Source organism: Wolffia australiana, chromosome 2 (assembly GCF_029677425.1).
Source record: "Wolffia australiana isolate 7733 chromosome 2, ASM2967742v1".
Classification (NCBI taxonomy): Eukaryota; Viridiplantae; Streptophyta; class Magnoliopsida; order Alismatales; family Araceae; genus Wolffia; species Wolffia australiana.
In genome coordinates, this window is record NC_135836.1 from 19482298 (window position 1) to 19510012 (window position 27715).

At 39.5% G+C, this 27715-nt stretch overlaps 2 protein-coding genes and 1 non-coding gene across 6 annotated transcripts; 2 read left to right on the forward strand and 1 right to left on the reverse strand.

The window, feature by feature from the left end:
* Positions 1–262: 262 nt before the first annotated feature.
* Positions 263–6293, forward strand: NAD-ME2 (NAD-dependent malic enzyme 2). 2 transcript variants are annotated; one of them, XM_078571329.1, is made up of 20 exons: positions 263–499; positions 1494–1590; positions 2231–2349; positions 2473–2640; positions 2900–3028; positions 3180–3240; positions 3442–3545; positions 3629–3712; positions 3778–3884; positions 3961–4066; positions 4189–4302; positions 4430–4495; positions 4716–4788; positions 4881–4967; positions 5050–5104; positions 5182–5253; positions 5370–5432; positions 5628–5742; positions 5939–6015; positions 6116–6293. In XM_078571329.1, exons 1-19 carry the CDS (start codon positions 374–376, stop codon positions 6008–6010), a joined length of 1818 nt encoding a protein of 605 aa, XP_078427455.1. In that variant the 5' UTR covers positions 263–373; the 3' UTR covers positions 6011–6015; positions 6116–6293. The 2 variants fall into 2 exon arrangements, with proteins under 2 accessions (XP_078427455.1, XP_078427454.1); XM_078571328.1 differs by having other exon boundaries at positions 5939–6293.
* A 159-nt stretch (positions 6294–6452) lies between these two features.
* Positions 6453–9102, reverse strand: LOC144699976 (NAD(P)-binding Rossmann-fold superfamily protein). Of its 3 annotated transcripts, XM_078571330.1 has the most exons (6): positions 8879–9102; positions 8525–8684; positions 8023–8210; positions 7505–7628; positions 7004–7134; positions 6453–6748 (listed from the first exon to the last, which is right to left on the reverse strand). In XM_078571330.1, the coding sequence occupies exons 1-6, from the start codon at positions 9098–9100 to the stop codon at positions 6614–6616; spliced, it is 960 nt and encodes a 319-aa protein (XP_078427456.1). In that variant the 5' UTR covers positions 9101–9102; the 3' UTR covers positions 6453–6613. The 3 variants fall into 3 exon arrangements, with proteins under 3 accessions (XP_078427456.1, XP_078427457.1, XP_078427458.1); XM_078571331.1 differs by lacking the exon at positions 6453–6748 and having other exon boundaries at positions 7002–7134; positions 7516–7628; XM_078571332.1 differs by lacking the exons at positions 6453–6748; positions 7004–7134 and having other exon boundaries at positions 7536–7669.
* An 18452-nt stretch (positions 9103–27554) lies between these two features.
* On the forward strand, positions 27555–27661 carry LOC144700389 (small nucleolar RNA R71). The gene has a single exon (XR_013580749.1). It is a non-coding gene; the product is annotated as a small nucleolar RNA R71 (small nucleolar RNA).
* Positions 27662–27715: the final 54 nt, after the last annotated feature.

Here is a 27715-nt window from a genome sequence, read left to right on the forward strand (position 1 = left end):
CAGCATACAGCCCGGCGGCTAAGGTCGTTCTAATCCAATGAAAGTCGTACACGTGTCAAGGTCACGTCCGCCCCCTCTAGCAGGCAATCTTGACCGGCTAGACTTCTCCCGTCGAAATTATGCTGCTCCGCAGTAGGAAAAGGGAGCTACTCAGAACAGCAGCTCATTGGCCGTGCCAAATCTACTTTTTGTGTAATAGAACACTTTAAGAAGATATGGAGGTATAGCAGACCGAGTGCTATATAAAAAGTCCAGTCGCCTACTTACACTCTGTTTGAGTCAGTCAAAGAAGATTGACCTGAGAAGTCTGCTCTGGGGAGGCGAAGCGGGATCGAATTCCGCCACGCTGATTCGCTTCTTCTCGTGGCGAAGAATGTGGATACTCGCGCGCGTGGCTCGGAATTTGAAGCACGCGAGGAGTTTTTCGTCTGCGGTGCCAAGTCCGAACATCATTCACAAGCGGGGGATTGATATTCTCCACGATCCATGGTTTAACAAGGTCCCCTGGCTGTCACTTTGCTGTATTTATAGTTGTTCTTCTATCTTTTTTTATTTTTCTGCCACATGATGGCAAATCTGGTGTCGATTCGGATTCTTCCGTCCGAGATCATCGGAATTTAGTGAAAAATGTAGAGAGTTTCACTTCGATTTTTCGTGGAATATCAACATGGATCGGGGAGAACTTCATCTTGAAAGTTTATTTTTAATGAAGTTTTGGCATCTGGTAAAGACTGTAGTGATTTCTGTCCGTAATTCGAATTGACAACAAATACATCGAACCGTGTTGTGGTGTGCGTATCTGAAGCATAACCCCGCGGATCGAATTTTGATCACTTAAAATTTGTATTTCTTTCCCGACTTTGAATTCGAATTTCTCGGAAAATGGGCCTTATGTTCGTGAGCTTAGAGGATGTATCTTTGGATGCCTCGGCAATCGACGAAACTTGCTAATATGGGCTTGTGGTCTGTATTTATCGTTAGACCCGCGTGAAACACACCGATCTTTGATGAAAGTGGTAGTGGAACAATATGATTGTTAAAGTTGTTGAAAATAAAAGGCAACAGGGACTAGTTTTCAGAAGTTTTATCTAATGCATATTTTTAGTAGTGTTTTTTATTAGACTTGTGTCAAGTACCACGTGAGATCATTAAATGCATAAAAAGACATAACCTTGATGTTCCCTGGTGTACTAAAACAAAAAAGCGGGAATAAGAGATTTCTTCCAAAAATTTTTCATTATGGGAGCTTTAAGCTAGTTGTTGCCCGTGAGAATTTATCAGTTGAAAAGACATCATTTTTTTCCCAGACGTTTTTCCTTTCTTTTGAAGGGATATGGTTTGAGACTATTAATACATGTGCTTCTCTCATTTGTAAGCAAATATGTGCCATCAAACGGAAATCTTTTCGTTTTCTTTTGTTCGGGAGAATTTTCCGGAGACGATAATTAGATTTTTGGAATAGTGCTTATGGGTTTAATCATGTCATTAACTAGGACACCGCTTTTCCACTGACCGAAAGAGATCGGCTGGGGCTTCGTGGCCTACTACCACCTCGCGTAATTTCCTTTGAACGTCAATATGACCGATTCAGTAAGTTGCAAAAAATTTCAAACCCACAGCTTCTTATAAAGTTTGGAATATTTTCTGTCATTTATTTGGCATAATAATATACAGTACATATTCTTGATGTTGATACTTCAGGGAGGGAACTGGAGAGGTCATATTAAGTCATTTTCACTCAGTCGGGGCAGTAGATTGGAACATTCTCCCAAAATTTTCTTAATTTTGTGGCAATTTATAGAATTAGCAATTGATGTAAGAAGATTGATTATCGAGGGATTATTCCACGGAACTGTTTTGAATAGTGATTATCTATTCGAAACAACCTTAACCATGATATTTTACCTGTTAGTCTTTTGCGATAAATGTTGAAGTAATCCCCTGTTGATTGAAATAAAAATGATAAATTAAAGTCGGAGAAACGTCACTATCAGTTTAACTTGGGTGGGTAAAGATCACAGAATATGAAAATTAGGCTAATAAACAGAACGTAATATTAAAAGGTCATAGAGCAGTATTTTTAAGGATCTAAGCCCAGGTTTAGATCAATAGAGTGGACTGACAATAAACTTTATTTGATCTTTGTTGGTCATATTTAATGGCGTTATGTACTCATCATTTATCCACGTTGACTTTTCAAACTTTATTTTTCTGTTTTTGTTTGTATTAGTGGATTCGTACAGGTCCCTAGAAAACAACACAAAAAATGAGCACCCAAATGTCGTATCATTGGCAAAGTGGAGAATTCTTAACAGACTTCATGACAGAAACGAGACGTTGTATTACAAGGTTACCTTCTGCGTATCTTTACAAAGTTTTATTTTTACGATCTCAAACTCTATCCATTTTTTTTTGGAATTTTAAAAATAGAATTACTTGAGTAGTATCATTTAATTGTTACATTTTTGTCAGGTTCTCATTGATAACATCAAAGATTTTGCCCCCATTATATATACTCCGACGGTGGGATTGGTTTGCCAAAACTATGGAGGCTTGTTCAGGCGTGCACGTGGAATGTATTTTAGTGCAAAAGATAAGGGCGAGATGATGTCTATGATCTATAACTGGCCTTCAAAGCAGGTAGTGACCATGAAACCACTTGATGATACAAACTATTATTTTTTAGTTTGTCTTCAGAAATTTACATTATTTTTTAACAATGTGTCTAATACTGTTAAGAGGACAATCTCCATATGCATGTCTAATTCTCTTGTGTTCGACTAAACCGTGTACCTGAGACTTGACCTCTCCCGGAGAGTTTATGTGTAGTGTTTTGATAAGTAATTTAATTTGGCGTTTTCCTTCTGTCTTTACTCTATGTGTGTTTGGCCTTATACAGGTGGACCTGATAGTACTGACCGATGGGAGTCGTATACTGGGCCTAGGTGACCTTGGCGTTCAAGGAATTGGCATTCCAATAGGGAAGCTTGACATGTACGTTGCTGCCGCAGGCATTAACCCGCAAAGAGTAAGCAGGAACCCCGTTTTTTCCTCCAGTCATTGAAGTAAATGTCTCTCTTCTTAATATATATTTACGTGGCAAACACGCCTTCAATTTGTAATTTTAGTATTTTTAGTTCAAGTGATTTGTACTTACTTCCGTTAATTCCATTTGACAGATACTTCCAGTCATGCTTGACGTAGGAACAAACAACCCGAGACTTCTTGAAGACAGTCTCTGTAAGTATGACAACGTTATTATCCATTTTAGTACTTTTTTGCTTTTAAATGTGCTCAGATATTTGGCTGTTTTCAACATGTTCTCTTCGACATTTGAAGAATTTTTCTTTCCTCATCTTTAATTTGCAAGATGATCGAATTTATTCATTCATTCGTATTCCTAGGAAATTATCGACTTATACTGACTGATTCTATTTTCAGATCTCGGATTGAGGCAACCTCGGTTGGAGGGTGATGAGTACCTGTCCGTCGTTGACGAGTTTATGGAAGCGGCATTTTCGCGTTGGCCAAAGGCAGTTGTACAGGTTCAGAGGGTCCCAGTCCTAAAAAAATTTTCTGCTTTGCGTGGGATACGTCTCCTAAAACTAAATTTATTTTCCTCCGACAGTTTGAGGATTTCCAGATGAAGTGGGCATTCGAAACTCTTCAAAGATATCGTAAAAGATTCTGTATGTTCAATGATGACGTCCAGGTAAGAAATCGTTGACTTGTTTAGAGTACAACATGTTTTATTTTATTAACTTTCTGTCCAAACAGGGAACAGCAGGTGTTGCTCTCGCCGGATTGCTTGGTGCTGTGAGAGCACAGGGCCGGCCTTTGGAAGATTTCGTGGACCAAAAGATTGTAGTTGTCGGAGCTGGAAGGTGTCTATTTTTTGGATAATCTAAATTTTATATTTATCAAGTATAAATTTCTTTTTTTGTCCCTGGTTTACCGCAGTGCAGGTTTAGGTGTGTTGGGCATGGCTAAACACGCGATTCTGAGAATGCTCAGGAATCGCAAGAACAAGACAGCGCATAATCCGTTCTGGTTACTCGACAAAGATGTGAGGCCCGATCGGACCGTTTTTAATCTTATTTCATCATTTAACGATAGATGATTATAAACTCGTTTCAAAGATGTTGATTTGACGACTGTGGATTCAGATATAATTTTTTTTTCTTTTAGGGTCTTGTCACAAAAGACCGACCGCATCTGGACCCAGCTGCTGCACCATTTGCCAGAGGTTCTGGCCCAGGGGAGATCGAGGGTTTAACCGAGGGAGCCAGTCTGCTTGAAGTTGTAAGTCATACTATCAATTTTTCGAGGTTGGATTGTAATATTTTTCCGCACGCCTTGTCAGAATAGCTGCCGTATTCTGGAAATTATGTGATGCCAGTATTAATTAATTCCTGAACTCGCATCTCAGATTAAGAAGGTGAAACCTCACGTACTGCTGGGGTTGTCTGGCGTCGGAGGAATATTTGATGAGCAGGTATCCCCTTCCAACGAGTGCTTTCTTCTATGATGTTGAACAGTTACTTTTATCGATGATGAAAACCTTGTAAATTTGGTCTACACGCATGATCTTAAAAGCTTAAATATAACAGTTTAATCGCAGGTTATCGATTAAACTAAAAACATTACATTTTACCTATCTTCTTTCCAACTCTGCTTGTAACAAATACATCGGTCTGACATGGTTATTACGCCAGATTCTTACAGCTATGCGCGAGTCAGATTCCACACGCCCGGCAATATTTGCCATGTCAAATCCAACAGCAAACGGTAGGTTTCTTCTGGATAAATCAGTCAACTGGGGTTTTTACTCGATTTTTTAATATTTTTTATATGATTTATTTATGGACGCTGTGGCACAGCTGAGTGCACTGCCGCCGACGCATTCAAGTATGCCGGTGAAAATATCATCTTTGCCAGTGGGAGCCCTTTTGCGGACGTTGAATTAGGCAAAATTTTTCTACCTTATTTCCTCTCTTTTTTTTCTTGAAGCGGAAACCGGATATTCATTTCGAGTTTTTTTTCCTGCAGGGGATGGGAAAACCGGACATGTTAACCAGGCGAATAATATGTATTTGTTTCCTGGGTAGGGATCAGTTCCATCGAAAAAATACAGCAGTCCAGGAAAGATAAAAATAAACTTATTAATTTCATGAATTTCAGGGTTGGTTTGGGAGCTCTTCTATCCGGAGCTCATCACATAACTGATGGAATGTTGCAGGCGGCCGCCAAATGGTAAGTAACATAATTACATTTATCCCCCAGAAAATAATATTTCGCGTCTAATAATTGAGGTCTATTTTGTTTGGCATAAGTGAAAGTAATTCAACTTTTTTCTTGTCATCGTGCAGCCTGGCTGCCTACATCACGGATAACGAAATAGAGAGGGGCATAATCTTTCCATCTATCTCCAGGTAAGTCTTTCCTTTTCCAAACAAAAAACTTTTATTCGTAATCCTCTTTCCAAACGAGTTCATAAAGAGGTTATTTTCCCTCTCTCGACTTGGTATTTCCGGGAGTTTTTCTCTATGCCAAGGAGAAAAATGGAATAACGATGTGAGATAAAATGAAAAATTGGGGATGATCTCTGATGAGAACGTACCATGCAGTATAAGGCACATCACGACCCATGTTGCAGCAGCCGTAGTGCAAGAGGCAGTAGATGAACAACTTGCAGAAGGCCATGGTGACGTGGGTCCCAGGGAGTTGGCAGACATGACTGAGGTATTTTGGCGGCTCCTCTGCAATTAATTTTGCCTTATTTTTTTAAAAATAAAATTATTCATCTGAATATATCAGAAATACAGAACGCTGGGTGAATTTTTTTTCCATTTATATGTCAAATCTGCCAAGATAGAAATTAAAAAAAAGAAGGAAAAAGGAGTCTGCTCACTCGGTTGCCTTTTTGTTTCATCTCCAGGACGAGACGGTTGACTACGTGGCCAAGAATATGTGGTATCCGGTTTACAGCCCCATCGTGCGCGAGAAATGAGTGTGGTATCTCCTGATAAAACTCTTTGTTTTCTGTTCTTTTTTTCTTTCCAATCCTATAGTAGAATAAAGCTGAAGCAACCACAACTCTCGTCGTCCCATTAAGGAACAATGTCAAACTATTACTGTTGAAGAACAGCGTCCTGCCCAAGAGGAAAAGTAGCTCCATTGCTATCAGCTATAGCTTTTTCGCACAGTTGGTAAGTGCTAAAAACTTAACAATTACTATGTACACCAACAATTCTCTGCCTTGAGTGGAAGAAATCTTCGTTGTCTTCTCCAAATATATTATCCTCATAAATTCAATAAAATGTAATCCATCTGGCCTTTTTCGACGAAGAAAGTCAAGAAACCTTATTTAAAGAGGCGAGATAAAGAGAGCAGGAGGAAACGTGAAGTTGAACAAAGAAAAAGACGACGCTCATTCATTAGCATAGAACGACTGTATAAAAACTATCCGTAACACGCGAGAAGCTCGTGTTGTCAAAAAACCGCAATATATCCAATAACAACGAGATTAGACAAGTATCACAAGAACTTTAAAACAACACAGTAATCCAGAATAAACAAACCAAAATATTTTGCTCTGATTCAGGAGGGAATATCAAACTCGGACGTCGGTCGGCCGAAAAGTGAGCCGAATGCCCTCTTCGAAGGAGACAGGAATGACACCGAGTTCAAGGGTCAAACGGCTGATGTCCATTGAAATGTCAGCAGGGGAGTTGACTCCCCGGTCAACCTAGGGAAATGGATAGTCTACCATAAGTTTAACAAACCAAAAGAAATTCAATGTTAGATAAAAAGACTATTTCGAAGTCGGTTTGCTTATGAATCCGAATAAAAGTCAAAATAATTAGCGTGGTGGTAGGTGATGCCTCCTCTGTGGTCAGCCACAATGCGCTGACGACATGCATCCAGACAATAACAAATAATAATTTGTTCAGATAAGCCAAACGATTCCGAAAAATACGAAAATTTTAAATAGAACACTCACTGAGGAGGAAGATACGGATTTGATCAGAGAACGGTCATGGCTTCGAACATCTGCCACTTTCTCAGCCATCTGGAGACGTGAGACCCGTTCCGGCCCGCCGATGTTTAAAATTAATTGCAATGGCTTCTCATCTGTTTTTTTTTCAACAAAAAAGATATAAAATAAGAAAAATTAAAGAGACATTGGCAAGCTTATCAGATTTCTTTAAAGTTTAGTTTTTTATGAAAGTAAACCACAGCGTTCACAAACTATAGTCCCTGACTCTTAGAAGAGAACTGGAGTGATTGACGGAATCGTCAATATGATGCTCCATGTTTTTAAGGGTCTATAACCTGATACAATAACTTCCACACTTCAAACTGTAAATATGATACAATGATTTTTCAGCGAGTAGATTAAAAATAAGAAAATGAACCGTCAATTGAGTCAGGACATAAAAATAGAGACGATAAATCTTCAAAATATGGCATTACAAGAGGTTTGGGAATAAAGAAAACAAACCTGTTACCCACTTTTTGATCAATATTAGTATGATATTCACGACGTCCTTCACGTATATTGGGCAACGAAATTCATTATAGAAAAATTCAACCTCATGACCCCGAGACAGCGTACTGTCGATCCACTGCAGGAGAGAGGAATGCGATCACTTCACAGTTGAAGAACCTGACATTGTGATTTTGTGATTGCCATGGAATGCTGCCAACTAGTTCATTGTATGCAAAAAAAATATTTGTGCACTGGTTCTGTGTGTTTAAAATTCCAACAGATGGAGAAGCTCTTGTCGTCTTTTCAGATTTCAGCATTCTATTTCATTCAAATTTGATGCATTATACAAACTATATAATTATTAAACTTTTCTGGATGAATTAATAAGTTCTCGATTTGAATACCCACATAAAAGAAGTCTTCAATAGCCTGTACATTTGAACATTAAAATGGTAAATAAAAAGGTCATCTGAATTCGTATTCATAAGTTCATGAATTGCTAAACTATTCACGGCATATACTATGCCCACCTGTAAAGGTAAAGACTTGGAAACTGGCGTCACGCTTTCTGGCCCGTATATAATACTACTCCTCAATATTGCAAAATTAGGGAAGTTGGCACGAATAAATTGTTCTGATGCAACTTTTGTTTTCCCATACATGTTAACGGGATCAGTTTCATCGCTTTCCTTGTAGAATGACATCACACCTTCGTAAACTGCTTTCACGGACACAAAATGATCGTTTAGATGTCAAAATAACATCAGTTTCATAAAAGTATTCTCAAAAATTCTTTTCGCAGCCATATTAAAAAGACAGACAGAAAATTTCCCCCGTACATAATCATCTGAGCTGAATGAAAGCGCATTAAATTTGACCTCATCAAAAAACTATAATCCGTTCTTTCATTCATGAGTTATTTCATTTTAAATGTCGACTCCAACAAAGCATATCGAAATAATCACGGGGAAACAAATATAACTCTGTTTGGACCATTCGGGGATCTAAACAAATGATTATGCATAATTTAACCTTGGTCCGTTGATAGATGAATAAGGAAGGTGTTCTTGTCAGCAAAGCTTAAAAGCCAGCCAACTAGAGAAGAAGGAACGTTAACTGACATGGCATATGCCGGATTTTTTTCGCACTCGCGAGGAATTGAAAGAGCAGCACAATTTATGACCACGTTAGGCTGCCAGAAAGAAAAAACAGCAAAGGATCAGAAAACAAACTCAGCATACATTTTGTTACACGTGGCAATAGGCTTGAAATATGTTCATTTATGTTTAGAATCAAGATTACGCTGAGCAGTTATAACTAGAAATTGCCAGTCGAAATTAATCCCGCACAAACAGAAATCGAAATAGAATTCCACCAATGACGAACCTGGCCAAATGAGTCGGAGATGGAATCAAAACCCTGGCCCGTTACCAGATCGACGCGGAAGGCGAGCGCAGGAGAAAGCGCTTTCATCATCTCATCTGCGGGAGCCGTCCGATGATAGGTGAAAGCCAGATCGAACGGCTCTTCTGCTCTGAGCAAATCTTCAAGAAGATGCTGTCCAAGGTACCCGCTCCCTCCAACCACGAGAACTCGCTTCTTCTCCATCTCTTCCAATACCGTTTGTCAGTTGTCAACCATAGCGAGGTATATGTAGCCTGGTTCGTTGACGGATGACGGAAGACGGAATATAATGAATGGAAATTTTAGGCTATTTTGTATGAAATCCTACACATTTAAGGATTTTCATATTAGTCTCATTCTAATAGGAAATTACATATCCTGCATGAATTGAGCCATTGTATTAAATTTGGATTGTTATTATGAATTTTGCATGTCTAACGTGACCAATATTTTATATCACGGAATCATTTGATTCTTGTTAAAAGAGCTCTAACAGGTAGGATATTTTATAGTTCATTGATCTATATTTTTAGAGGAGATGAAGCAAAAAAAAGGGGTGGGATGTGCAGCAGCCAGTGGTCAGGCCAAGCAAGTTAACATAGCAGCGCTAAAGCGAGCACAGAGGGATCAAGTCAGCCAGCTGCCACTGAGCGTTGGGTGCACAAGCAGATATAATACAAGGCAGCAGCAACACAAGTAGAGCCAAGTGAAGCAAGGCCGTTAAGGCCCATCAGGCCCAGATATCGAGCAATGCGCACATGAGCGAGGGAGATGAGTAATTATATTCAACTTACATTTTTGCTCGACATTTAGATAGTAACCGTGTTTCTTATTTTTATGATGTCAGATAAATCCTCAACGGTTTTCTTTCAGCACCCACTGGGCTAGGCTGAAAAGAGAAGTATAGCAAAACTAAGGGTAGCGATCTTAAGAAAAGAAGGGAAAATGACAAGGCTTCCAGCTGACCCAGCCCAAAGCCGCTAGGTGTCCTTCTAACCGTGAACCTTATGATCTCCTTAAGGGAGACTGGACGGTCACATTTACATCTAAACCTTTTAATCTTTCTATGTGGCTTTCGCGATCTCTGATTTGCCATGAACATTAATGAGGATGGTGGGGGCCACGCCAATAGCGAATCAAAATGAGAGTTGCAGAAGGAGTGGCTGATCAGGCGGCTGATTGCACTGCTGACATGGTGTAAGGGCTCATGCTTAAGAGAGGACCATGGTTGTGATTTAATTGCCTCCATCTATCTATATCTTAAAAGAGATCAAACAACCAGGATTAGGTCCATACATATTGGCCTCTGGCCATAAATCTTCATACAAGAATTTGTAGATGTAGGGGGAGACCAGTCCTTAGGTTTTAGTGGCTGACTAGAAATGATGACAACTATGTGGAGGCTTGGAGAGCACAGAATGGCACCTTAGGGACTCTAGAGCATCCATGACTCGCACCAACACAGAGGATGGCAGGCAGAAATGCACACAATGGCTAGGCTCGCAATTGGTGCCCTCATTCTTAGCATGCATGAATCAAGGTGAGTCAGATGATCTTTTGTGCGTCCATGGTATATCATTACCTGTTTAGCATTTCTAGACTCTCATATTCAGATTGAAGCAAAAGCAAGACCATTAATGGATTTTGATTTGTGATTCATAGATCAACCTCTTTGAAGGTTTTCATTGAACGCCTACTGTGCACTATTTTTTCTCTGATTCTCTCCTATTTTCTCCTAATTTGATATTATAAAAATAAAAATTTTCATTATTAAGTATACAAATATATAAAAATTGTATTTTGTTAATATACATAATATCAATGTATAATTAAATCCTATTAACCCTAATTATTCCTCATTACATTCCTTTTATCCCTCACTCTATTTAACTCTTCTAAAAAGTAAAACATATTCTCTCCTTATATCTCTACCTACTAAACTCCTATCACATCTTTACTCTACCTAACCCAGCTAATCTATCTATATAATTAAGAATCTCTCTCTTTTTCTATCTTATCTTTATTCACTTTCTTCTCCATTCTTTACTATTATATTTTGCTAAAATAAAATGCACCCAGTCACTAACTCCCGAAATATACATATATCCCTTTACTTGCTATGTTTGTTGCTCATGCATTACACACAATAAAATTATCAAATAAAATAAATATACATCCCAAGAATATCCCCAACAATATATATTGCCTTCACTTATCTCTTTACACCTTATTACTCTTACATTTTAATCAAAACCGAAAAATAATGTTCACAGCAACTGTCTTACTCTCTCCCTTCATTAAAATACAATAAATATAAATATTAATATTTATAAATAATGTTTTTTTATTTTGGATAAATTTCCCCTCCTCTAGTTCTCTCTAACGCTACCTATTATCTCTTATTATTATCATGTCTACCTTACTCTAATTACATATTTTTGCTTATTACATATCTTCTCACCTTTTGTTATCTTCTCCTTCAATCACTTTATTCTCTTTTCATCTTATTAGATAACTAATTTCTCTTATTATATGTATTATCCATTATAATTCTAAATCCTAACTCAAGTATTAGATCTAACTTTAAAGGTCAGACCCTGTTAAGACGACCTCACTCCCACTATACATATTTGAGTGAGTTCATAAAATTATAATCTTTATTTTATTTAGGTAAATTAAATTTCAAAAAAAATATGGATATTTTATGGCCCTCAAACCAGATCACACCATGTTTTATTTAAGTTCACTGAATAAAATATCACGTTCGTTATTAATACATTGGTAAGTTTATAATGAAGTCCATGAATATCTGCAATGACATAGTGAATTATGATGAGATCATAAAATATTGATCGCTAGTCTATGAACATGTATTCTAAATATTCCTATTTGATTGATAGTCGAGATGGACATCAAATTATCTAGATATAATAACACTATCTGATCCTACTTATCCGATAAGTATAGTTGATCATGTGGCTCTTAGTGTGGAGACACTAAGGACATATAGCGGGTACTCTTTGGGGAAATAGTTCATTGTATTGATCCAAAGATCACTAAATGGTATTATATCTAAACATCGATCAGGTTGATTCATACAGTTGTATATACAATCCATTGACTTGAGACACCAAGGACAACTCACAGATGGACGCCTACATTTTAACTATAGCTTAAGAGTCTCAAATCACAGGATAAAAATGTGTCATAGCTCAGATATAGTAAGAAGCTTACGGAGAAGATTAAGTGGTCAAGACAGGATCATCTACCCTCAGTATAAATGGATATTAACTCAAGGAAGACGATGTAGCAAATCGGGGGTCAGTAAAGTGAAGCTATTGGAGAAGGTATTCTCCAATGATCCCTGTTACACATTAGTACTAATCAAATGACAATTTAGGGTATGACGATCAACATACCCCAAGTCATTCGAGAGTCTTACATGGATGAAGGATTATACATGTACGGTAACCAATAACGGTAAAGATTCCATAAGAGAATTCAAACATTACTTGGTATCTTCTAAAGCACGAGGTGTAGCCTAGCATCCACAGGTTGGAAACTTAACCTATCAATCGGGTTAAATCGAACCTTAGTTAATTAATATATAGGTTCGTATAGTTAATTAATAAGCTTGTCCAATAATTGTTATTGGGCCACTATAGTTATTAACTAGACTGATACATGGGCCTAGAGGGTCACACGCTTAAGATCATAGAAGCATTGTTGAATATATTTTACTTAATGGGTTTTGAGAAAAACTTAAGTGAAATATAAATAGGGGAAGGGGCACCCATTTTAGGCAAAGGCTAGACAAAACTAGGAGCCCCACTTTCTCTACTCCGACCCCTTCTCCACTCAACCAAGGAGAGAATCTTCATGGTGAGAAGAACTTCAAGATTTTCAAGAAGAGTTGGAGAAGAAGAATTAGAGATCTAAGAGCTACATGATTGCGTGGATACTTTTGGAGGTGGGACATGTGAATGGCTTTAGGACAATCTCAGAGTGAGCAAGTCAAGGGTGAAACAAGTTCCCCATAAGTTATGTGTATGTGTTGTTCTAAAGATCGATTTGGACTTGAAATCACTTTCGTTTCATGGAAAAACATGTTTTCCATGATTGAACCAAGGCATTATAACCCAAAAAATATCAACACCACAATTTGTCTAAGTCGATCACACAGTTTGGATTTATTCCATTTATGTTTTGATAATCAAGATACATGACAAGTGACGAGGGACATATGATGGATCCCCCCCCATCTCCATTCTGGGAATGCACTTCGTGTATGTATCTTGTATAGAATCAAATTGAATTATTTTAAATATGATCTAAAGTTTGTATAAAAAAGTCAATTAAATCTGAATTGGACATGACTTCAATGATTCAAATTGAATATATTAAGAAAAATAAGTAAAAAGCTCTCTCTCACTCAGTTGATCAAGTGAGCAAGTGGGAGAGCGTGTGAGAGGAATCATGAGAGAGAGCCATTGAGAGAGAACATGAGAGAGAGAGATCCAACGAGAAAGAATCAGAAAAAAGAGACAGAAGAGAAAGTGAGGAAAGGGGGGTGAGAAAGGCATGGAGCGAGTGAGATAGGGAGAAAACAAATAAACAAGAGAGAGGGAAGAATAGAGCGACAGATAATGAACAAGAGAGAGAGAGAGAGGCAATGACTATGTGAGAGAGTGAAAGAGAACAAGCAAGGGAGTGAGAACAAGGGAGAGAGTGAACGAGAGAGCATGACACATGAATTAAAGAAACGAGAGATATAAATTGAGATATTTCTCATTTTCTAGAATTATTTGATTGAATCTGAACAGGTCGAATAACTTTTCAATCAATTTTAATTACGAAAATTGAATTGAACTAACTTGAGAAAAATCATTGTTTGGGTCAAATTCCTTCTTTATGATCAAATCAATCAATCAATTTTCAATCTTTCTAATTCAATTTGATCCCTGATCTAGCCCAATATCTCTTTGTTGTTAGACCTCACTGTATATATCTCTCTCACGCTCACTCTCTCTCTCTCTAAATATATCTCTCTCAATCTTTCTCTCTCATTCACTCCCTATCTCGCTTGGTCTCTCGTGCTCTCTCTATCTCTCTTTCTTGCTCAATATATCTCTCTCAATCACTCAGTATCACTCTTTCTCTTCTTTATCTCACTCTCTCTACCTAGTTATCTCCCACGTTCTCTCACTCTCTCACTCTCCCTCCCCATATCTTTGTTCTCTCTCTCTATCTCTCAGTTTTTCTCCGTTTCCCTGTAGACCTCTCTTGCTCACTCACACTATCTTAAAATCTATTGATTTATCTCTCTCTAGCTATCTATTTTAATTTATTTTCTTAATTAGATCTAAAATTTGATCCAATCCAATTCTAGCCTGATGATTTGAATCAAATTGGTTCAGGTTGTTCAAACCTGATTGCTTAATTTGATCAAACCCAATGGGTAAAGTGCTAATTTACTTTCTAACCTGAGTAATCAACGTTTGACCTGGATCAATCAAATGTTCAACCCAATAGAACATTCGATTGTTTTGAGAAACTCATGAGAGCATGAACGTAGCCATGACTTCATAGGGCAAACCGATGCCTTGAGAAAATCCATGGTTCCATTGTTTTAAGGCTGGCCACTTCAAAAAGAATTATCAAAGTACCATGCTTCAAAAGAAACAAAAGATTATTTGATTTCTTTATATTCACAAACTCAAATAAAATAATGGATAAATTTGAAAAGGGTAGAAAGAGATTGATTGATGAGATTTATTTTTCCTCATATCACAAAATCTAGGATGACAAAAAAGTTTCTAGAATATGATTTTATTCTCAATCCCATTGATCATAATGATCGTGGTACTCATCAAGTAGTATTTTGAGAAAGTGAAAATTGCTATAAATATGTCGCATGCAAGTTATTAGCATATTATGTGTCTCATTTAATGTTCATTGAAACAAAAATCTATTATAATGCATGTGATATTCTTATAATTTAATTCCATGAATATATGTAGCGACTATATGAATTGTGATGAGATGACTATACCCTGACCATTAGTGTTTAAACATGTATTTTGAAAATTCATTTTCAAATAATACTCTAGGAGACAAACATTGTCTAGTCCCACTCATACGATGATTATGGCACATCATGTACCAGTTAGTGTGGAGTCATCCAAAGACAAAGAGCGGGTGCTTTTTTAGGGGAAGAGTTCACTGAATTGATTCTAATAAATCCCTGAATGGTATTATGCATAGCTTCAATTAGGTTGATCCATGTGATGGTTGTGCAAGTGGTTCTTAGACGCGAGATACCAAAGATGCCTTTGGATGATGGTATTAAATTACTTGGATATACACTTCCAACTTGGTGCACTGAACTGGGTAAACAAATCTTGAAATTTTTTATCCCATGTGGTGAGAATAAGATTTGAGTTGCATAAAAAAGCAACTGATTTATGTTAATAAAAAAACGTTGGACTATGTCAAACTCCCAACCCGGTATTACAAGATTGACAAGTTGGCTAATCACATTCGATATACAGATCCCAAAAAATACATACATGCCTATTTCTAACGTCATATATTTTTTTAGGGAGCCTTGACATGTGCCTATTTAAAGGCCATATTCCTTTTGTTTCTTATCTCATTTTTTGGAGTTCTTCTTCCAAAGTGCTTATTTGAACAAGGAACATCTCTCTATCTATCTATCTATCTATCTGTTTGTCTGTCTGTCTATCTATCTATCTATATATCTATCTATCTATCTATCTATCTATCTAACTATCTATCTATCTATATATATATCTAACTAACTATATATATATATATATATATCTATATATATATATATATATATATATATATATATATATATATATATATATATATATATATATATATATATATCTATCTAACTATATATCTGGTGGGGACGACGTCCAAACACCATCTTCGGATACACCTCCACCTTCATCCGAGATATTCTGCATCATGACTCATTGTCAACGCCAACTGCAGGACCACCTGGATGGTGACCACGTCAACGCACCGGCATCGGATGCGCCTCCACTTACACACGAGATGTCCCGCGTCATGACACGTCGTCAACGCCAACTACAGAACCACCCTTTGGCGTGACAGGCTAACACGTCGCCTACGTCAATGTGACGATTATCTTTATTCTTATTTTCTATTTCCTCCAAGGCCTATATATAGGCTAATGTTACCAAAAGCACTTGGTGAATTTTATTTCAAGAATTTTCTTCTTGAAAGATTTGCCCTAACCTTCCCTCCTTCTGAGCAGTTGCCACCACCGCCGTCGCTGCTGCTGCTCCCCACCCACGCAGTCCGTCCGTCGTGGAGGCCATCGCCCGCATTGGCCACACGCCCTCGCAGATCGGCCGCCCATGCCGGTCGCTGTCGCGCAGGCCACCCACCCGCACAGGTCGCCCGCCCGCGCAGGCCACCCGTCGGGCAAGGCATTCGCCCGGGAGGCTGCCCGCCGCGCAGGCCACCCGCTCGTGCAGGCCACCCGCCCGTGCAGGCCACCTGCCCACATAAGCCACTCGCCCCCGCAGGCCGCCCACACAGACTGCCTGCTCGCGCATGCTGCCCGTCTCACAGGCCGCCCCGCGCAGGTCGCCCGTCCCTTGCAGGCCGCCTGCATGCGTAGGCCGCCGCGGCACTCTTGCCCCCTCGCCATCGCACCCAACATCATGACCGTCAAGTCTCATGTTCACGTCATTCCCCCGCGTCCTCACGCTCGCCCGGCCGCTCGTCTTTGTGCTCCTCATCGACGCTTCGAGAATTCCCCGCAGCCTCGTCACGCACTATCTAGTGCAGAGGTACTTCTACACTTTGTGGTGTCCGGTGTTCGTCATCCAGTATTCTTTGCGTGTTCGTCTACCGTCGTCAGATTTGTTTTGGATTTTGAATCTTCTAGCAAATAGATTGAGTAGATTTTTTAATCTTCTAGCAATTACCGTTCAAATTTATTGATTTTGGTGCTTGGCATCACCGCGGTGGTAGAAGACAGTATCTCGTCCTCGACGAGAAAAAGGGGTTGTACCCTCAATATTTTGTGCTGGATTTAAACCTCGAGTTCGAACCCGTGATTTGTGTTCTGTTTTATCCTATTCTTACACTAGGTTGTTGGTGGCATGGACGCCAATGCATCGACACCGGACGCGCCGCCACTGCCAACCGAAGTCAACGTCTCCGCTACGGACACACCGCCACAATCAACCGAAGTCGACGCCTCTGCCACGGACACGCCGCAACCGTCATCAGACAAATTCAACATACCGACGTTACGCACGTCTTCATGCACGCATGTTCCTTCGCGCATCATGACACGTCGCCAACGGCAGATCAACAACTGCCCCTTGGCGTGACACGAAGCACATCGTCTTTAATTTCTCGTCATTAAGTTGTGTTTTCTCTTTCCTCCAAGGCCTATATGTATAGGCCATTGTTTCAAGAAACAATTAGGCAGTCATATTTCAAGAATTGAGTTTATTGTTAACTCTTCTTGGAGGACTGCCCAGCCTCCCTATCCCTTCTTCAACCCTAACACCGCCGCTGCCGCCGCCGCCTCCTTGCGTCGCCGGCCTTCCTCCATTTCGTCCATCTTTCTCCTCTCCATCCCCCGCTTTCTCTCCTTCCCCCCCCTCTCTTCTCTCCTCCCTTCCGCTCTCCCCTTCTCTTCTTTGCCTTGGCCTCCCAAGGCAACCGCCCAGGCCGCCCAGGGTTTCCACCCCAAGCCGCCCAAGGCAGCCGCCTAGGCCGCCCAGGGCAACCCACCCTAGGCCGCCCAAGGCTGCCGCCCAGGGCAGCCCTCCCAGGCCGCCCAGGCCAACCCGCCCTAGGCCGCCCAAGGCTGCCGCCCAGGCCACCCAGGGCAACCCGCCCTTGGCCGCCCAAGGCTGCCGCCCAGGCTGCCCAGGGCAACCCGACCTAGGACGCCCAGAGCTGCCGCCCCTGGCCACCCAGGGCTGCCCGCACCAGGCTGCTCAGAGCCGCCGCCCAGGCCGCCCGGGGCTGCCGCCCAAGGCAGCAGCCGCCCAGGCCGCCTAGGGCTGCCGCCCAAGGCAGCCACCCCATGTCGCCCAAGGCGACCTGCCCTAGGCTGCCCAAGGCTGCTGCCCCAGGCCGCCCAGGGTAACCGCCTCAGGTCGTCCAGAGCCGTCGCCCAAGTCGCCTAGAGCTGCACCCCAGGCCGCTCACGGTTGCCAGTCCTTGGCCGCCCAAGGCACCCAACCAGGGCTGCCTCGTTTCCCTCGTCAGTCACGTTCACCGCTAGGGCCATGCAATGCCCGGAACGCCCGGATTCGCCCAGTCTTGCCACGCTCAGAATTTCTCGCAGCCTCTTCACGCACTACGGTGCCGAGGTATGCCTGAACTCTTTGGTGTCGAAGTGTTCTCCGTCCAGTATTTCTCGAGAAGTCTCCACCGCCGTCAGATTTGATTTGGTTTGGATTTCCCCAAATTCTCTCTCGTTCGTGAGTTACCCTCGTGACGTGAATTCGGATATTGATTTTGGTGCTTCGGCATCGTCGCGTTGGGTGAAGACAATACTCCCGCCCTTGACGAGGATCGGAGCTGCACCACCAGTATTTCATCGGTTTCAAACTCCGAATTCGATCACGTGGATTTCTGTGGGCTGTTTTATCCCTCCCTTACTCAATCCATCCATTGCCTTCCCTCCGTCCTTATTATTTCTCCGTCTCTCCAATCGTCCATTTACTAGTCGTCCTACATCAGCTGTCCTAATATCCAGTTACACCTTGTCATCCTGCATCCGTTCCCCACTCATCCTGCATCAAATTTAGGTTGTCTTAATATCCAGTTACATCTCGTCATCCTGCATCCGTTCCCCACTCATCCTGCATCACTATCTAACTATCTGTCTGTCTGTCTATCTATCTATCTATCTATCTATCTATCTATCTATCTATCTATCTATCTATCTATCCATCTATCTATCTATCTATCTATCTATCTATCTATCCATCTATCTATCTATCTATCTATCTATCTATCTATCTATCTATCCCCCTCTCCTTGGTACCACAGGTGTGCGAGGCCGCCAAATTATTTGGGTTTTTTTATGGAGGTGGCCATGTGCACAACAATACATCAATGGTGTGCCGTCCGCTGATGGAGGCAAATTTCTTGTTAATTTTTAAATGTCTTTGTCCTTTAATTTGCCTACAATCAAATAAATTTTAATAAATATGTAAACTTACTCAAATGTATAGTTGGAGTAAAGTCGTCTCCACAGGAACTGGCCTTTAGAGAGGTATTCAATAATTGAGTTATTAGTTAAGGGATAATGATAATAAAAATACTAATGAGATTGTGAGTGTAGTGGAAAATGAATAACTAGTAAGTGATAGAGTATTATGTATTATTTATATATTCTTATAGATACTAGAAATATTAAAGAAATGAGAGATGAAGTAAGAGTTATGAGAAATATTAGTTAGGATGATGGAGTAAGTAGTGAAGTTTAATAAGATATAGTTGAGTTCCATGAATAAAGGTTAAGGGTTACTTACTTAACTATAGGTGAGCTATATGAGAATATGAGTAGAATCCAAGGATAGTGAGATTAATATTTGAATGAGAATAGGAAGAAGAAGTTATGGTAATAAGAGTTAAGAAGAAAGTATGGAGAAAGTAAAGATACTAATAAGAATTTTACGAGTGAATATTATTGTTGCTTAGTTCGCTATAACAGTTAAATTCAATTTATATGTGTTAAGTAGCTACTGTATAGTTATATGTATGTATTTATATTTTTTATATATTTTTAAGGTCTATTTTCTGAGTAAAATGGTTGATTTGGTCAAACACCAGGGAGATGTTCGACCAAATGCCCCAAAGAGGGTTGAGATATAATCTTTTATATTTTTTAGATTCGAAAATAGGGGAGAATAGAGGTAATTCCGTCGATACCTGAGAGGTATTCAATGGAATGCCTCTGAGATGTCGATGCAAGAGTAAATAATATTATGTATGTACTTAGATTTTTATAAGGTAGATAGCAAGAAACTTATATAAATTGTAACTATTCCTTGAACAGGCAAGGTGTTCGATGGAATGGCTCAGCGAAATCGGTGTATGATTTTTTTATCAAAACGAACTAAATTGGCGACTAAAAGAACTTGAATCAAAATAAAAAATCAAAATCACTTCAATTTCAAAAAAGGTTAAGTTTGAGATTTATCAGACTTTTCCCTGGATCGAAGAATGAGGGTGGTGGTGTCAATCACTATCGCCTAGCATTAGTGTGCATTTCCCCTCTCTCTTCTCTCCCTTGCTGGCACAGAATAAGCAGTCCCTTACGCCTTTCTGAAGCGTAATGAGAAATGAGATGAGAAAATTAGACATCCGCCAGCCGGCTCTATTCCTGCAATGAGAGATGAGCAAATTAGACATCAAAACCCCCTTTAAATGTTCAAGAGAGATTCTCTCGACCCCTTATAGGAGCAGGCTTGATCCAACGGCCCTTGGAGAGCCGTTGGATTGACCAGTGGTCCCCTCGCTGGTAGCCTCCACCAATCAACTGACGAGGAGGACGGCCGGGGGCGAAGATGGATGAGAGACCTCCCTGGTCGTGTGATCCTTCATCCATATGGGTCAATGTCTGCGATTAAGTCGCAGTTGTGGACTCATTCTGATCGGTGTACCCCTCTCTTGCCACATCAGCGGGCCTCGTCAGCTGCCCCATCATCTTCCCACCTTGTGACTCATCCATTTGGGTGGTCCCCCGTCTTCGTCAGCCTCGACAACCAATAGGGAAGCCTGAAAAAGAAATCAAAGATGACACTTAAAAACTGGCCCGAAACTGTATGGGCTTCGGGCTGGGTTGACTCGAAGCTCGATTTTGTTTCTCTCTCATTTCTTAAGATCATGGCCCGTTGGGCCACAATCTTTCCTATTATGTTTAGGCCAGCCCGACAGGGTCTGAAAACAACAGCCCATTACTAATCTTATAGAAAATTTAAAAACTAATTATTATATAAAACTTTCACATAGAGTTATAGACTGCAATAAAACAACTTCCCTCTCTGTGCAAACTGATCTCCTTTCTGCTCCCAATGGCTTGTCGGGGGCTTCGCTATGCATTGATGCCAACTCTGGGCTATTGTGCGGTGGTGCTCGCCGGGTGTTGGCCACCTTGAGCGCTATGCGCTCACTAGTTAGAAGTTGTCTTGAGTGCCGCCGACTGGTCTTGGGTTGGCTGACTCATACAAACTCCATTTTTTCTATTTTTTTAAAGGTCATAATGATTTATAAGCAATTTCTAAATGAGATAAAAATGGCATTCAAACACTAAATAGGATTTTAATGATAAAAATGGTCGTGTTGAGAATTTTCATGACATAATGCATAGAGGGAAATTTTAAAATAAAATAAAGATAAAGTTAATAAAGATAATGCATATATTAACTCTACAATGTATAGATTTTTACAACTGAAAATCCCTTTATCAACACCCCCCCTACTTAAACATTACTAGTCCCTTAGTAATGATATATGACCAAGCCAAAGTCTTCCTCATGATGGATATTGATTTTGAAATCAAGTTCTCCTTCTTGTGGGTTAGGTTCTTTTGGAGGTGAGGGATATGTTGTAAAACTTTCTCAACACCTATCAATCTCTCTACTCACTTGGGCTACTAAAGAGTTGACTCCTCTACGAGCTTCTTTGCACACTTAGAAGAATTCCAATCCCTCTCTTTCTTTTGGTACTATCCAACACTCATTGATCTCGCCGTTTAGCTGGGCATGCATATTATTGTCCACTATATTCGAGAAAAGGTAGATGAAAAAACTTGGTGCATCTCAACATTTTTTATATATTTTCTTATTTTCCCCTTCATTCTTTGCTTCTGCTTCTGCCTTGTGGGGTTTAAACATGAGGCATATAGATCATACATTTCTCTGGCCCTTGCTCCATATCATATAATAAATTAGCGCACCCGTTCGCCACTTTGTTTTCAACTATTCCCCTTCCTCTATTGTTTTGAAGGTTAGCTAGGAGCTCCCTTTCCTTCTGCCCAGCTCCCGGAAAACAACGTTCGACTAGCATGTGTTAAGCATATAGCTAGCGTTCCTTCTGAGCCAGGATCAAACTCTTATTTTGACGTTGATTGGGTACAGCTGTGGTAGAACCTAGTGAACCGGGCCTACTACTTAACATTATCTCTCCTGACTTCTGACTTTAACTATGATTAATATACACAAAAAAATACATGAATCTTGTGCTTGAATTGAAGGCGCGACGTGCGTGAAGATGAAGATGAAGACAAGCGAACGGGAGCGAAGATGAAACGGATTAAAAGTTCTGAGGTTATGTTATCCAGAGGATTTCTTGAAGAACGTTATCCAGCGGATAAATGAAAGAAATTTATCTTGAAGATAAGGCGCGAGGGAGCTGAGCAGAAGTGACTAAGTGAAGGCGCGTAGCGCTAATCAACGTTATCTAGCGGATAATGAAGGCACGAATTTATGAGCGGGATAAGTTCTTTCTGCAAGGCGCAAAGAGTGGGAGCAAAGGCGCGAGTGAGAAGGAACGAATAAAGCTCCATATCATACTTCCTGTTATACTTTTTGATTGCTTTCACTATTTTGTATGTGTTTAAGCTTTTGTCACTTCCAGGATGAAGATATACATGTAGGAGCTTAGGCTTGGGATGATAGATTTATAGCATTGCCACGGCTATTGGCTGGGATTCAGTGAGTGAAGAATAGGCATAGAAGATCTGATTGGTCATGTTCATCAACTAGATACTACAGAGAATCACACACTAACTCACCATCTACTCTCAAGTGAGACACCCATAAGGTTTGGTCATAATAATAGTGATAGGTTCTCACCTTCACCCGTCTTCCTCCTCAATTGCTTCACCACACTATTTGGGAGATCCTAAATCCCTTAGTCACTCTACATCTAAGAAATCCTTACCTTGAGGGTTTAGTATTACAAAGTGTAAATGCATATGAGTGCAACATATGGCACAATAACGTAGAAGTGCAATGAGTCATTCTAGCTTCACTTCCCCCATAAATCCATTATGCTAACATAAGCTGTCATGAAAATAACTAGTGCGACGATAGAAAGAACCTAAGGTTTAAAGTTTGAAGGGGAGATAGACTTCTTCCTTGATTGCTTGATTGACGGCTCCGACGTGACCCTACAAGCTCATCTCCTTGGCATTTATTATAAGAAAGGAAATTATAGCTATAAAATGAAATTTATAATGAAATTTATAGTCAGTTAGGTTGTCTCCTAGCAAGCGCTGTCTTTTATGTCTTCAGCCAGACCTATGCTTTCTCAATTCATATAACGTGAATTCCTCAATTATAACCTTTGGTATCCATATTTTCTGTGAAGATTCCACCTTGTGGCATTGCAGAATATGGGTCGGTATCCGCACTAGTTTCCCCTGACCATGTGGTATTGGTGTATGGCGTGGTGGTCCTTTATGGTTGGGAGACACTTTATGTCTCTTTGTGTACTTGATCAGTATCCCTTGTTTATCTTCTTGTGGTGGTGTTCCCTCACTATTTGGAGTCAGATATGTAGATATAGACAGTTCTAACATAATTCTTGAGTCATGCTCTTGTTGTAATTTCTCCATTTGAGTTCTCATCTCCCTTAGTTCGTCGTGCAATGCTTCTACATCATCCTTCAAAATATGATTCACTCTCTTTAAGGCATGTATGGCTAGCTGGGAGCATAGGCAAGGAGTATTGCAGAAGAAGTGTATGAATGGGTTCCCTAAAAATGTGGATATCCTACTATTCTTGTTCATAGATGGTGGATGTGTATCCTCCTTTGTTTTCCTATGTTCCTCGGGGTTCTCCTTCACATTAATGGTGAAGCATTCACTCACACCCTTGTGAGCTACGGAATGCCCAATTTTTTTCACGGAGACATTTTTCTCCATGTCATGTAAAATAACCACTTTCTCCACTTTGCTTTCTTCAAGAATGTTCGACCCAAAAGTATTGGTGCATCCTCAAAATTGCCAAGTTCTAAAACAATGAACTTCTTAGTGAAATTAAAACTCTGAATATTGATACCTAGATTGTGAATTTCACCTCTAGGTACTCTTTCTGTACCATTAGCAAAATGTAATGTGTGAGATGTAGGGTGTAGTTTGCCTATAGCGTGTTTCTTTAAAAATGTAGATGGCATCACATTAAGGCCTAATCCAGGATCTATACATATGTTGTCACAAGTGCTTTTGGCCTCTCCTGGGTATTTTTAGTTGTAAATTTTTCCATCTTGTCTTGTCATCCTCGCATGTAATGGAGTACAATTCGCTTATTTCATGGTATGGACTATGGGGTTGGACATGCGGCTCTTCTTCCAAAGGCGAGTTGGATACATCTTGTGATGTTATATAGTTCACAGATCGTGACAGTGCATCTCGAGATGGTCCAATGTTTCTTGGATTCAGAACTGTTTGAGAGGGCAATTGAGTTATGCTCGTTGCTGCTGGGGTCTCCAATTTTTCAACTCTTGCCATCAACACCTCGTTCTGTTGCGTGAGGAGAGTCATCTGTGCCACATTTTCATAATCATCTCATGACTTGATAGGTCATTTGGGGTTGAAGGTGGTCAAGAAGATGGTTATGATCAAGAATAAGTGTGTGGAGGATAACGATGGAGTTTCTCAGGGTCCCTCTTTTGTCCAGGTGAGTAACCAGTGTTGGATTGGGGATCATAACGAGTACCATCATTGTTATAATCATTGTGGTATGAAGGTCTAGTGTGTTGAGCTTGTCTATTTTTGAGTATGTAGCAGTTATGCTCTTGAACTACCATCACATCTAGTCCAACTTGAGCATCGTATTCTTCATGCTCTATGTAAGCATTGGCCGTGTAAAAGGGTGGTGTCTTTCGACTACTTTGCCCTACTGTTACTTGAGGAATTATAGACGGTGTTAATCTTTCCACCATCCTTTTGAGATTCAACGAATTTATCTATTTTTTCCATCATCATATATGTTTGGATAAGTTTTGCATCAATGATGCCTCCTCTTCTAGGGGTAATCTCCCTATTAAGGTAGGCGAATACAACATGATGCTCACTATTTTCCGCTACTAGCTCTATCATCTCCAAGGCTTCATCATCATACTTGCTCATAAAGGCCCCGTCGCTTGCGACATCTGATAAGTCAAATACTAGTTATATATTCTGATTTTAGTTAACTTAATTTATATGTATAATTTCTTAATTCTTACTCATAAGAATTATGAACTTATAACAGAGATTAGGATAGTATGAAAATCGTGGAGTAAGGATAGGATGAAAGGAATGAAGGGATGTGATGAAGAAAACCTAATTAGGGGTTTTCTATGAAAACCCTAATTAGGAATGGGCGGTATAAGCTATTAATCCCTTCTCATAGAGTTTAGTAACTTAAAACAGAGACTGAAGTGATATGAGAATGTGGAATGGATAGAAAGATGGGGGAAATTGATTAAAAATCCTAATTAAATATTTAGGACTTACCTCTTCCTTTGGTGATGCTCCCAAGCATTAATCTCCCTTCATGGACCCGTATATTGCACTCGGTGCCTGTGGCATGTTACAATAAACATGAAGATAGATCAAGAGAGGGAAAACTCACTTTTGGAAGAGGAAAAATCCAAAATTGACACTCATACACCCTTTGTTTCATAAGGTCCCCCAAGTGGGGAAAGGAAAAATGACGTGCAAGAAGAGCCTAATCTTGTGATCTATTTATAGGCTCAGCCATGGGTCATGTAAAGAGAAATAAGAGGAGGGGCTACCCACAAAATTTCAGCCAAAACTACCAATGTGATCAACAGTTATGACCATTTGAATTTTGAGCATTTGACTAGTTCCACCAGAATAGGGAACCACCAGAGCATGTCACATCATCCATAATTTTGTTCTAGAACAAAAGATAGCCGCCAGTTGTTCCACATCATCCTTCCTTAGTGGGCCCTGATTTTGCCATTTTATAACCTAAAAAGGACTTGGAAAATATCAAATATAACCCACAAAATTCTCCAAAATTCATATTTAAATATCTCTTTATCTACAACTCCTTTTTGGATGAACATTTCACCAAATTAATTATTTTTAAATATACTATCTATTCAAATCATTTTTAACATCAAAATAGACTGAATTTAATGCAAGAATAATTATTTAGTGGACATATGTATTTGTGGCAAAAATTACATAATATTCATGATAACATGCATAAAATTAGCTTAATTATGCTCTAAAATGCATGAAATACACATGAATTATCACGCTTATTTGCATGTTATCAGCATCGAACATCATTCGATCATGGTGACTTAAACCTTCATAAAATATTTGCACAATATCATACTCAAGTACTGATGACATGCAAACTATTGTAGAAATATCATGCATAATCATAAATATCTGCCTCTAAATGTCCATATTTGCATGTTATCATGCTTTAAACTGATTAAATTTTCCTTTAGAGTGAATTTATGATTTTTCAAGATTTTTAGAGATTTATTTGACTTTAGATTCATGAAGAAATTAATTTTAGAGTGCAAAGTCTACTTATTTAGAATTCCAAATGGTGTTTCCTAATTTTTCTGGATTTTTTCCAATATTTTCTCACATTTTCCAACAGCAGATTTGTAGAGATATTCCTTCTTCACGCGGAAGGCAAGATGAGCTGGTGACAGCTGGAGAAGAGAGAAATGAAGAATTCGGATGGCCATAATTCAAGAAAATTGAAACCTCGATATCTCAAGATCCAACCGTCAGATCCACCTGAAGTTTTGAGAGTAGTTTTGTCTTTTTGTGATATTTCAATCTATTGGAGGGATCTTTAAAATAATGTTAGGAAGAGGGGGAAAACTATTTCGAAATTTCCCCAACCCTAGTTGGCCAAGAAGGACACAACAAGCTTTTTTAGTCAAAATTTACTGTAGCACTTGACTTAATCTGGTTAGTTTCTTCTTCCCCTCTTGTTCTACTTCTTGTTTGTTGGCAAAAAACCAAGTATGGGTGAAATATTCATGCTCTAGGAGGACTTATTGAGGGGATAGCATCACCTTAGTTCAAGAGTGCAATCTAAAATAAAAAACAAATTAGATAGGTCATCTACAATTTCTAGGATCTCATTTAGTTTGAATCTATTAGTAACTACATCTTGTTTAGCATTATATTCAGTTTCCCCTCAAGATCTTGATTCCCCCCTCAAGGGAGAATCAATATCAAGAAGGGGTAGGATTTCTTTCCATCTATTTCTTCACTTAGGTATTGATCGTTTCAACAGGATCAAGCCCTAAACACTGAAATCATTCTCATCATTCATTCATGTGATCTGAATCTTCATGAGAAGGTTCAAATTGCTTGATCCCCTTCTCTGATTTCGTATCATCTCTTCATTTATTAGGCATTCCATCAGTTCATACAATTTTTAGCTCCTAGAAACATAAAATAAATTCAGATTTGAAGGATAGTTGCCTTCCTGTGGATCGACCCCTTTCTCATTCTATACTTTCTATATTTTAAAAAAAGGAATTTTATAAAAAAAATTCATAAGCTTAAATACAGATGACACAATTAGACTTGTATTTAATCACACCATTTTTAGGCTTATCAGGTACTTCGTGATGAGGACAAGTCCTAGTGTATTCTCTCACACGTTCCCATGCTTTGTTGAATGGTTAGCCTACTTCTTGACGGAATTCCCTAATCAACTTTCTGATCATTTTTCATCTTTCCAATAGGGTAGAATTTATTCAAGAAGGCATGTTCTATTTCTT

What these genes read in the sequence shown, in the direction of transcription:
- NAD-ME2 (XM_078571328.1), top strand. Translation starts at nt 374, where the DNA reads ATGTGGATACTCGCGCGCGTGGCTCGGAATTTGAAGCACGCGAGGAGT. An exon ending in TCTGGTTACTCGACAAAGAT is followed by an intron (nt 4,067 to 4,188) that starts GTGAGGCCCGAT and finishes TTTTTCTTTTAG; the next exon opens with GGTCTTGTCACAAAAGACCG. An exon ending in TTTTGCGGACGTTGAATTAG is followed by an intron (nt 4,968 to 5,049) that starts GCAAAATTTTTC and finishes TTTTTCCTGCAG; the next exon opens with GGGATGGGAAAACCGGACAT.
- LOC144699976 (XM_078571330.1), bottom strand. Translation starts at nt 9,100, where the DNA reads ATGGAGAAGAAGCGAGTTCTCGTGGTTGGAGGGAGCGGGTACCTTGGA. An exon ending in CCAAGTCTTTACCTTTACAG is followed by an intron (nt 7,629 to 8,022) that starts GTGGGCATAGTA and finishes TCTCTCCTGCAG; the next exon opens with TGGATCGACAGTACGCTGTC. An exon ending in AATCCGTATCTTCCTCCTCA is followed by an intron (nt 6,749 to 7,003) that starts GTGAGTGTTCTA and finishes CCATTTCCCTAG; the next exon opens with GTTGACCGGGGAGTCAACTC.